Source organism: Globicephala melas, chromosome 21 (assembly GCF_963455315.2).
Source record: "Globicephala melas chromosome 21, mGloMel1.2, whole genome shotgun sequence".
NCBI classification, from domain to species: domain Eukaryota; kingdom Metazoa; phylum Chordata; class Mammalia; order Artiodactyla; family Delphinidae; genus Globicephala; species Globicephala melas.
This window is the reverse complement of record NC_083334.1, coordinates 21146210-21158855: the sequence shown is the minus strand read 5'-3', so window position 1 is coordinate 21158855 and position 12646 is coordinate 21146210. Positions and strand designations below refer to the sequence as shown.

General features: G+C 40.6%; 1 protein-coding gene across 1 annotated transcript in view; it reads right to left on the bottom strand.

Moving 5' to 3' along the window:
* Positions 1–5768: 5768 nt before the first annotated feature.
* LONRF1 (LON peptidase N-terminal domain and ring finger 1) overlaps positions 5769–12646 on the bottom strand; it is a 45902-nt gene continuing 39024 nt past the window's right edge. The window contains exon 12 of the mRNA XM_030832198.2: positions 5769–7127. Coding sequence (XP_030688058.1) covers positions 6969–7127 — 159 coding nt within the window. The 3' untranslated portion in view covers positions 5769–6968. The remainder of the gene's footprint in view (positions 7128–12646) is intronic.

Sequence of the window (12646 nt, the reverse complement as noted above, 5' to 3'; positions counted from 1 at the left end):
GCAAATGGCATTATTACATTCTTTTTTGTGGCTGAGTAGTATTCCATTGTATATATGTACCACATCTTCTTTATCCATTCATCTGTCGATGGACATTTAGGTTGTTTCCATGTCTTGGCTATTGTGAATAGTGCTGCTAGGAACATAGGGGTGCATGTATCTTTTGGGATTAGAGTTTTCTCTGGATATACACCCAGGAGTGGGATTGCTGGGTCATATGGTCGTTCTATTTTTGGTGTTCTCCATAGTGGCTGCACCAGCTTACATCCCCACCAACAGTGTCGTGTGCCCTTTTCTCCACATCGGGAGGATGATTTTCTTGTCTGCAGTGTCTCATATTTGACAGTCTGAATGGGTTTGTGAATAGATGTTTCTGGAGTCAAGGCATAATTATTTTGAGTCTCATCTGTTGATTTGTCTTTCATTCCCTACCTTTCTTCATTATTGTCAACTTCACGTACAAATTTCCCAACTCCAGTTACTAGAATCAATTATATCTGAAAAAGGAAGTTTTCCACCAGTTTCAGACCCACTTCCACGTGGCCTTTGCGTCATAATCCTTGTCGTCAGCCTGAATTGAATGCTGTATTAGGTCCTGAGGTTGCGGTGTACCACACACCGAGTGGCTTTAAACAGTAGGAACCTATTCTTTACATACAAAACCAGCAGAGCCATCTTCAAAGTTCATGCTGGAGTGGAGTGTCTCCAACGGAGGGGGGCCCATGATAAGAGAGAAACCCCCTTATCTACCGGGCAAGTAAGCACTGAAAAATTATAAACTGCCGTGAGGCACAGGCAGCAGGAAAAGCATAAAACACCAACATAAAGAAAAAACCTCAGGCAAACTGTTGTGATTTTGTTAAATTAACATTTGTTAGGTAGAACCTTGGTATTGAGTCAAATATTGAGCCACAGTTTAACGAAGACTGAAAGGGAAATAGAGAAGATGATTATTCCTCAGAGGTCCTGGCGGAGGCCCGTGGCAGCCTCAAGCGGCCACATGGAGAGGTAAAGGCAGGATGCAGGCAGGGTGGGAGCAGCAGGACCTGGGGCGCCTGGCTTTATTAGGGTCCACAGGTGCAGTGCTTTGCGGGTCCCGGGTTAAGGCTGGATCAGTTAATTCAAACCATAAAGAGCAGGGTTTAAGTAAGCTCCAGGGGGCTCTCGTGCACAAGTGGAGAAAGCTAGGAGGCAGGAGAGACTGTTTATCAGCGGGGTGTTGGAGAAGTCACATCAGGAACCTGACTCTGAGGCTGCCATGGAGGGCACGCACCTGTGGGAGGGCTAGTGTCAGTTCAAGGCCCCCACTGGGCACTTGGCCGCACAAATTGATGCCCAGGCAGCAGTATTATGGAGTAATTTAGTGAACCCCTCAACACAAACCAATGCCCACCCTCCAAGATAGAGCAAAGAAAAATTACCTAAACTGAAACACGAAGAGCAAAGAAAGGGAAAATAGAGCATCAGAGAGCTATGAAAGAATATCAGATGGGCTAACATACATGTAATGGTAAAGAAGAAGAGAAAAAGAAAAATGTGTATTTGGAGATGCGTATGTGTGTATATGTGTATGTGCATCTGTGGCATAGTTTAATACATTTACAGTGAAATACCAAGTCCAAAACACTGAATAAATTCAACTATTATTTCATGCCGAGACAGAACAGGGAAGTTATTTAAAAATTGGGGTGCCAGGGAAGAACCTAGATCACTTACCAAAGGAACAAAAGTCAGGTTTGCATTAGACTTTCAGCAGCAACATACATGTGTGTACGTGCCTAGTATGGGGTCTGGTACTTAAGAGGAGCTCAGTCGAACGCCACTGCTCCACACCAAGAGACCTGGTTATTGCACATCTGTTTTTACTTGCCACTTAACATCCTGTCTTGGGCTTGGACATTTGAGTACGAGAGGTAATTCCTAAGTCTGTTCTAACTCCACCGATGTGGAAATGTTCTTGGAACTAAAGGTATGTTTTTCTTTCACTCCTTGGCTTGCACAAGGAGTTCTTACAGCCTTTCACCTTGCCATTTTGTTTTCTTTGCTGTCCTTGCTTAAATGTGTTCTAGCATGTTCGGCTGTTCAGCAGTGATCTGTTCTGTATGTTGCTACGTCGTCATTTCTCTAGCTTCATATTCAATTTGTTGATGATAAGAAAATTCTTTTCAGGAATCTCATATACACTCCTCCTTCCCTCCTTTCCTTTTTTGGAAGAGTTTGTTGACTCTCTTGACTAATTCCAGTAATACTGGTTTACAATTAAATCAAGTGGATTAAGATTTGAAAGTCACTGAGTACACAGCAACAAAGGCATTTCAAAGAATACAGAAGGTATTATAAGCATGGGGTATATAAGCATATGAGATTTTCCCAATTTCAATGTTATATACCATTGTTCTGTTGTGGGTTTTTTTGTTTTAATTTGGGTCTCTGTGACTTGAAACATGGGGGATAAGAAGACGCCACAGTATGAGCTTGGGTTGAAGATCATGAACATTTTAATGATCCTTGATACATAACTGCAATATTACTTTCTAAAAAGGTTGTTAGCAATTTACACTGCTCCCAAAAATATAGGGCTGAGCCCAGTTTGGCCATCTCACCATCTTGGTGAGGTGCTTAAAAATAAGTCCTAATGTTATCGCTGTAAAATGCATCCCTCCCCCAAGTGTAAAGCCTACTAAGTCAGGGAGTCACGTCAGTCACTTCCAGACCCTTCACATATCGACCTTCTTAGATGCCTTAGAACTTGGGTGGTGGTAAGGTTGAGCCAGACTGCCTGGCTTCGGTCAGTTCCACCACACATTAGCTGTGTAATCCTTTGACAAATTACTTAACTACTTAGTGTTCCCATTTCCTCATCCTTACAAGGACACTACCTACTTCACAGGACTTTTCTGAGGATTAAATGTGCGTGTTTACCACATTTTGAAGCGAAGTCTGTATGCTTTTTAATATCCTACTGTGACCTGCCCCCCCCCCCCAAAAAAAAGTCCTTAAGGATACTTCTGAATTTTGGTGAACAGCCAAAGGCTATTTGGAGGCAGGCCTGTAAGAGAGCTCATTTATTAAGCCACGTCATAATGTCCTATCTATAAAAAATGTTGGCATTTAAGTGCTGGCTTAGGAAGAAAATTCATCTCATTGAGCAGTCATTTCCCTGTGGATCGATGAGCCAGACAGTTGAGATATTGCTGTTTTGTCTGTCCTTGGTCATCTAAGTTTGCCTTATTGTCCTATTTAAATGGATCAACTTGGTACCTAAGAAAGCACCTAAATTATTTTATTACTCTTGAGCTAATTACGTGCATTATTTGTTTCTTCCCTACTCTTAAGAATCTTCTCTCAGATGAACGTTAAAACTTTGAATCTCTCCCCCACATCTCGATATTTCCCTCCTACTCTGCCTCTACTGATTTCTGCGTTGTGTTCTGGAAAGGACCCCAACTCAACGCTCTGCCTCATTCCTTCATCCTTTGTCTGAATTCATTCTTCTGTTTAACTCGTCTGCTTAGTTTATTTTATTTATTTATTTATTTTTGCTTAGTTTATTTTTACGATTCATTCACTGACTCCAGAAACTTTTATTGAATGCTTCTGTGGTGCCAGGGACTGTCTGAGGAACATATTTTAGATCTCCAGATAATTTTTGGAATTGCACGTCCTCAAATCGAAGGGCACTGGATTTGTTGTATTGTTTAGAATGTTTTTCCTCAAATGTGTAGGAGTTGACTGTCTCCTCATCTTTGTCACGTGGGAGCTCTGTTCCTTCCTGTGGGTGCTGGTGTAGTTCTGGGTGGCCTGCCTCTGCTGACTGGTGAACGCTGGAACGCCTGCCGTGTGAGCGAAGTCAGCAGCCTACTGTCTGTGCGTGAGGGCCCTCCATCCCACGTGGCTAATGAAGGTTTCATGGTCTTCTCTGGCCCAACGCCCTCATTTGGTGCTTTGGCCTGAGAACAGCTGCTGTTGCTGCCTGCTGCCCTGGCCAAGTGGGGAGAGGCCAAATGATCCAGCCGTGTCACATACAGCCTCCCCAGGGAACCTGCCCAAGTTTTCCAAGACCCTTTACCAGTCTGGGGCTCCCCTGCAGTCCTCCGTTTCTGTAAAGCTATGCTCTCCTCTGGTCTTCTATATTAGATGCCGTTTCCATATCTCAAAAATTCCTCAAAAAGCATTGACTTTAGTTTTGCAACGCCATTAGATTTCATTTTCTTTACTGTCATTGTTTTGAACTTGGGGAGGAAGGTAAGACGAGGTATTTGCTCAGTCTAACCATCTTTATTCAACTTCCCTTCTTAACTGGCATTTATTTCAACCCTGTTCAGTGGTCACCCTGTGTCTTGGAGATTGAATCTGTCTAAACTGCTGGACACTGATCTTGATACTCAGGAGAGGGTTTATGTATTTAATTCAAATATCCCCCATACATGCTATAAGCAGAGCACAAGGAAAGTGCTACGGATTCAGGGTTTTAGCTGAGTGAAAGCATTCAAGTTGACCTCGAGAAACAGGAAGAACTGGACATGTAGACAGGTGTATAAGAAAAGAAGATCAACCACCAGCCACGTTGGCTTGAAATATGGAATTCATGACAGAACTTAGTCACTTAAAGTGTTAAGGGAAAAAAAAAGTCAGATTCTTCCCCCCCGCTTCTTTTTCTGATAATCTGGATGGAAAGTGCAGTAGGAAAAAGATTTCCAGAGATTAAAAAAAAAAAAAATCTATAGATAGAATAACTATCAGAGATCATTTACCACAAAACTAGGGTCAAATGATAAAACCCATGAATTTCCATTAGTGTGTGTGTGTATATAGAGAGAGACCATTTAATGCTGCTTTGTGCGTGTGTATGTGTGGACACACGCAAGTACATACCACGGATGTCGATTCAGCACCAGGTAACTCCTGCTGCCGTCTGATACATATTTTGAGAACTATAGAGAACTGTACAGGTAAACTCTTCATTTATACCACCCAGACACTATTTAAGCTATTTAACAGGCATTTGATAGTTTTTTATTACAAGAAAGTTCAATCTAACACTGCAGAAACTATTGATAAGGTACTTTTGGGGAATGGCCCATTCTTTGTAGAACTATTCACGATTCGTGCCTAGCATAATTGTGAGGGCAAATGGTGGCTCTCTATCTAGGCAGTGATTTCTGCCTTTTTAATTAAAACATTCAATATTAAATCCTAGCTGGGAAATCAGGGACTGAAAGAATCGAGGCTGTTTAGCCAAGAGGTGTCCCCAGTGGGGGTAACTAAGAGCCTTATCTTTATCCTAAAAGGGACATGGATTTTTCAGAGGTTGAAAAATGTGCCTTAGAGCAGTGGTCCCAAACTTTTGGGCCCCAGGGACCAGTTTTGTGGATGACACTTTTTCCACAGACCGGGGTGGGGTGGGGGGTAGTTCAGGCGGTAACGCGAGTGATGGGGAGCGGCAGATGCAGCTTTGCTCGCCTGCAGCTCACCTCCTGCTGTGCGGCCCGGTCCCTAACAGGCCACGGACTGGTACCAGTCCGGGGGTTGGGGGACCCCTGCTTTAGAGGATGGTTCTAGGCCTAAACTTTCCTTAAGACACTTCATTGTTTGGTCAAAAGATGACCAAAAAAAAAAAAAAAAAGTATTTTGAAAGCTATAGCTTACATCTCACAGCACAAAACAGTAGGCAAAACTCATTTGTTCTCTACTCTGTGTAGCTTGATTCGTCCGCTGATCTTTTTTTGACATTAACCTAATCATTAAGAAAAAAAAGTATTATGAATTTAGCTTTTATTCAAAATTAAATAAGCAAAAGCAAAATTTTTAAGAAACTTTTACAAATTACTTACATAAAAGAAAGTTAAGAGGGACAGTCACAAGTCTGCAACAAATAATTACAAAAGTATCTAGGGCAGCATGAATACAGACCATGTCACAGCATGGTGATCTAACTGTGATATGAATAAGGCATAACTAACATTTGCACCAAGACGAGAATTAAAAAAAAAAAAAACCAACATACTTTAAAAGCTTAGTTCTACATTAAGCTTCTTCTCTTCCCTTAGATCCTTAATGGGTTTATACTATGTAATTTTTTTAAACAAACATATGTCAAACTATAAATTACATAGATGGGCAGTTAATGTGAAAAGCCCCCCTAAAATGTACAAACTAACTGGTACTGAACTGAGTTCTCCATTTACCTTTATGTACAGTTAAGTGTAAACCATATTTTCACAGTTTTAAGTGTTTTATGAATAGATGCACAGTACCAAGTCAGGTTTGCAATTGTTCCTGAAAACTGGCTCTAGGTTCTGCATCCGATGCCTGTTGGCTATTGGGATGCAAGTATTTACATAAATAAGAAACTGTGTCCTAGTCAATGGTCAAGACAGTTCAGCAAGAGCGGTATTTCCGACAAAAAGTGATACTCAATACCATAGCTTACGTACTTGTGCAAATTAAGCATCAGGACAGAGAAATCTGAGGCAAATTCAATTTGCAAAAACTTGTATCGCTACTGTTGTAAACTTGGGCAATAAATGACCCTCGGCAAGTTCTGCTCTCTATGGCTTTTTTTTTTCTTTTAAAATTTTAAAGCCAGAGAAAATGCACCCATACTACCCACACGGGCGCGCATATGCGCGCACGCACACACACACACACGCACGCACGCACGCACCCACACACAGAGTTCTCATTTCATTTAGAGTATGGTACATAGTGCAACTTCATCACAATGTAGAGGTTTAACACACATTTCGTGTGTGTTTTTCTGTGCAAGTTCTTAGTGGTCTAAATCCTAGTTGAAGGTATCTGTTTGCAGAACCACATGATTCAGGAGGTTGAAGGAAAAAGAAAAAAAAAAAAGAACAGTTTCATTACATTTCTCAAACCAGCACTGGATGTGCAAAGGCAGCGGACAATCTGGCCATCACCACAGCCAGATTAGGGTAATTTTAGAGGAAGATCCAAGCAGTTGGTTACTTAGATTGGTCTCTAGAAAAATAAGTCAGTATATGCTGTATCTTTGTCAACCGTTCTTTCAAAGACTTCATTGACAAAACGGACAGCTGATAGCGGGGGTCGACGGGAAGGACGGCAAGAAGCCACCAACACCAGGCGGGTCCATTAGGGATTGCCTAAAAAGAATCCACATTATATAGTGTTAATAAAACAAATATTTATGTAATTACAGCAGTAAAAAACCACCACCAAGCTAATCTGTATTGAGCACTTTATGGTGTCAGATTCTTTTTCTAACTTAAAAAAATTTTAATTGAAGTATAGTTGACTTACAATACTGTTGGTTTCAGGCGTGCAACAATGATTTAGTATTTTTATAGATTATCCTCCATATAAAGTTATTACAAAATGTTGACTATATTCCCTGTGCTGCACTTTACATCCTTGTAACTTACCTATTTTATACCTAGTAGTTTGTACCTCTTAATCCCCTTTACCCCTCCTCCTCCTTCACTTCCCTCTGGTAACTACCATTTGTTTTCTGTATCTGTGAGTCTGTTTTGGTTTTGTTATGTTTGTTCATTTGTTTTATTTTTTTATACTCCACATAGAAGTGAAAACATACAGTATTTGTCTTTCTGACTTATTTCACTTAGTATGATAATCTCCAGGTCCATCCATGTTGTCAAAAATGGCAAAATTTCATTCTTTTTTACGGCTGAGTAACATTCCATTGTCGATACACACACACATACACACACACACACACACACACACACACATCTTTATTCATTCTTCTGTTGATGGGCTTAGGTTGTTTCCATATCTTGGCAATTGCAAATAATGCTGCTGTGAACACTGGGTGCATGTATCTTTTCAAATTAGTGTTTTCATTTTCCTTGGATATATACTCAGGAGTAGCATTGCTGGATCTCATGGTAGTACAATTTTTAATTTTTTTGAGGAACCTCCATACTGTTTTCCACAGTGGCTGCACCAATTTACATTCCCACCAACAGTGCATGAGTGTTTCCTTTTCTCTCCACATCCTCACTAATACTTGTCTTCCTGACAGTATCCATTCTGAGAGGTATGAGGTGATATCACAACATCACTAATCATCAGGGAAAGCAAATCAAAACCACAGTGAGCTATCATCTCACACCTGTCAGAATGGCTGTCTCAAATCCTTTATCAATCATGTAAGGAGGGCACTATTATGCCCATATAAAATGGGGAAACTGAAGCTTCATTAAATATAATGCAAATTGTTCAAGATATCTCAGCTCCTACGTGGCAGAGCCAAGGTTCAAATAATCCAGACCTGCCTCATAGCCAGCACTCTTTCCTCTTCACTGACCTAAACAGGTATCTCAATCTCAGGCTACTGGCTTCTGGGGCTGGACAGTTCTGTGTTATGGGGACTGTCCTGTGCATTGTAGCATGTTTAGCACATCTCTGACCTCTGTCTACTAGCTGCCAGCAGCACCTCCCCCAGTTCTGATGGTCAAAATCGTCTCCAGATATTGCCAAATGTCCCACAGGGGCAAAACTGTCCCAAGTTGAGAACTGCTTTCTTAAAATATATATTTAAAACACTAAGGGACCTCCCTGGTGGTCCAGTGGTTAAGGTTCTGCGCTTCCAATGCAGGGGGCATGGGTTCGATCCCTGGTCGGGTAACTAAGATCCCACATGCCACACTGCATGGCCAAAAAAAATAAATAAAATATTAAGACAAGTTAAGTGATATTTTTAAATGTCTTCAAAGAATTGTGGAATCCTAGGAAGGATATAAGAAAAGTCTCAGCTTCCAGTTTCATTTGAGAAATAAACATATCTCCAGCAAAGAACTTCATCTGATGTTGCAAGGGCTGACTACTGGCTATGGAACGAATTAGGAATTTATATACAAGAATGTTTAAGCCACCTTTACTACACACTGAATTGCTTTTTACTGAACCTAAAACATGAAGTTTCAGAATGACAAAAGGAGCTGTGACATGAGTTGATATCAACAAGCTCCTCCTAGAATCAAACTGGACTTATCTGTGTCCTGCCTGTTGTCAACTCGGCACCACTGCCACCTTCCGTAGAGACATCAGAAACTACATTTCCCAGGATCCCCTCCCCCCATGTGAGGGGGTGGTTCCAGGTTAAACATGACCAATGAGAGGCACTCTTTCAAGATTTGGAAGTTGGGAGAGGAAGCCATTGTTCTCTGGAGGCTGTTGCCAAGTGTGGGCAGATGTGAGATTTGCAGAAGCTTTCCAGAGCATTCGTGAAAACCACCTGCTCCACTACTGCAAACTGAGATACTGGTGGGGACTGCCCTGGGATTCCTAAGGATGACAGCAGCTTCCCCTCAAGTCCTGAGCCCGTGCTCCACTGTGTCAGGAAGAGGGTCCCTGAGCTCCGCTGACGATGGCCTGATCTGATCCTCCCTCCTCCAGCTCTCCCAATGGGGGTGTCAACTTTAATTCCGACAATAAACCCTTCACTCCTGGGATATATAGAGTGGCTGCTTTTGTTTTCCTGACTGAATCCTGACTCATACAGTATGACTAACTGAAAGCAGTGGAAGAGGACTGCATAATAAAAGTGAGGGTGGTGGAGGTGATTGGAAAGTAATGTTGAAATTTTCTACAAGTTGGTTTGTTAACATTTAAAATGTACTTATTCAATTCTGTGCTCATCAAAAGCTGTTTCTATCAAGTTCAATCAGATTCAGGTAGCCAGGATAAAACAAACACGTGGCAACTGATATATGCTGGACACAGAATGAGAACTCAGTTTGGAGATGATGTGATGTTGAAATTTCAAGTTCAGCTGAAGGATTCAATTGAGATTCAGACAGATGTAGGCCGACCTTTGAAAACTGGAATGAGAGACAGTGTCCATCACAGGGGCCCTCTGTCCATCTGATATTCATTTACAGCCATTCCTTTATGTCATCTATTCCCATCTAACCACAAACACTGTATCCAACTCAATTCAACAATGCTTATGCCTAATGCTTTGGTGGGTCTTTTTCCAGATTTTCCAGGATAGGAACTCTTCTTTATGCCTCTTGCAGTGCTCTGCTTGACCAGAAAGCACCTGCTGTATGCTAATTAGATTAAACTTAAATGTAAACCCTAAATTCCAGATCAAGACCATAAGAACGATAGTTTCATGAGGAGTGAAATATAAAACATGAAGAGATAAAAATGAATTAAAGTGGCAGGGTAAAAAGCTGGGGATAACAGAAAAGGTGACAAGATTTTTTAAAAGTATAGAAAATGATACATCTCTCAACTCTCAAAGAATAACAGCAAAGCCAAAGAGGCTCGAAGACGTAGCTGTCTTATAGGCACAATTTACTAGATGGTACCATGTCCCCTTTTTTTAATTGAAGTATAGTTGATTTACAATGTTGTGTTGTGTTAATTTCTGCTGTAAAGCAAAGTGACTCAATTATACACATATATACATTCTTTTTTTATATTCTTCTCCATTATGGTTTATCCCAAGAGATTGGATATAGTTCCCTGTGCTATACAGTAGGACCTTGTTGTTTATCAATTCTAAATGTAATAGTTTGCATCTACCAACCCCAAACTCCCAGTCCATCCCTCTCCCTCCCCACCTCCCCCTTGGCAACAATGAGTCTGTTCTCTGCTAGTCCATTTCTGTTTTGTAGATAGGTTCAGGTTCATGATAGGTTCATTTGTGCCATATTTTAGATTCCACATATAAGTGATATCATACAGTATTTATCTTTCTCTTTCTGATTTACTTCATTTAGTATGATAATCTCTAGTTGCATTCATGTTGCTGCAAATAGCATTATTTTGTCCTGGCTGAGTAGTATTTCATTGTATATATATATGTACACACCTTTTTTATCCATTCTTCTATCGATGGACATTTAGGTTGTTTCCATGTCTTGTGACGTGTGCTATTGTGAATAGTGCTGCTGTGAACACAGGGGTGCATGTATCTTTTTGAATTATAGTTTTGTCTGGATATGTGCCCAGGAGTGGGATTGCTGGATCATATGGCAACTCTACTTTTAGCTTTTTGAGGAACCTCCATACTGTTTTCCATAGTGGCCACACCAACTTACATTCCCACCTTCAGTGTAGGAGAGTTCCCTTTTCTCCACACCCTCTCTAGCATTTGTTATCTGGGGGCTTTTATTTTTATTTTTTTTTTAACATCTTTATTGGGGTACAATTGCTTTACAATGGTGTGTTAGCTTCTGCTTTATAACAAAGTGAATCAGTTATACATATACATATGTTCCCATATCTCTTCCCTCTTGCGTCTCCCTCCCTTTTTTTTTTTTAAAAAAAAAAAAACATTATTTATTTGGCTGCATGGGGTCTTAGTTGCGGCATGTGGGACCTTCACTGCGGCATGTGGGATCTTTCATTGTGGTGCGTGGGCTTCTCTCTAGTAATGGCGTGCGGGTTCAGGACTTGTGGTGCACGGGCTCAGCAGTTGCAGCACACAGGCTCTCTAGTTGTGGGGCGTGGGCTCTAGAGCACATGGGCTTAGTTGCCCCGTGGCATGTGGGATTTTAGTTCCCCTACAAGGGATCGAACCTGTGTGTCCCCTGCATTGGAAAGCAGATTCTTAACCACTGGCAGAGCAGAGCCCTGTGGCCTTTATAATAGTGGCCATTCTGACCTGTGTGGGGTAGTACCCCGTTGTAGTTTTGATTTGCATTTTTCTGTTAGCTATGTTGAACATCTTTTCATGTGCCTATTAGTCATCTGTATTTCTTCTTTGGAGAAATGTTTATTTAGGTCTTCTGCCCATTTTTTGATTGGGTTGTTTGTTTTTTTGTTATTGAGTTGTATGAGCTGCTTACATATTTTGGAAGTTAGCCTGTGTCAGTCACATCATTTGCAAATATTTTCTCTAATTCTGTAGTTTGTCTTTTCGTTTTGTTTATGGTTTCCTTTGCTGTGCAAAAGCTTGTAAGTTTGATTAGGTCCTGTTTATTTTTGCTTTTGTTTCTATTGCCTTGGGAGGCTGACCTAAGAAAACACTGGTACAAATTGTGTTAGGGAATGTTTTGCCTATGCTCTTTTAGGAGTTTTATGGTGTTGTCTTAAGTCTTTAAGCCATTTTCAGTTTATTTTTGTGCACACTGTGAGGGTGTGTTCTAACTTCACTGATTTACACACAGCTGTACAACTTTCCCAGCACCCCTTGCTGAAGAGACTATCTTTTTCCCATTTTATATTCTTGCCTCCTTTATTGAAGATGAATTGACTCTAGGTGTATGGGTTTATTTCTTTATTCTGTTCCATTGATCTGTATGTCTGTTTCTGTACCAATACCACACTGTTTTGATGACTGTAGCTTTGTAGTATTGTCTAAAGTCTGGGAGAGTTATGCCTCCTGCTTTGTTTTTTTTCCTCAGGATTGCTCTGGCAATTCTGAGTCTTTTATGGGTCTATATAAATTTTTGGATTATTCTAGTTCTGTGAAAAATTTCATGGGTGATTTGATAGGGATCACATTAAATCTGTAGATTGCTTTAGGTAATATTGCCATTTTAACAATATTAATCCTTCCAATCCAAGAGTATGGGATATCTTTCCATTTCTTTGAATTCTCTTTAGTCCTTTATTTTTTGGTGCAATTTTAAAAGGTATTGATTTTTACATTCCCTTTCTGATATTTCATTGTTAGTGTAAAGAA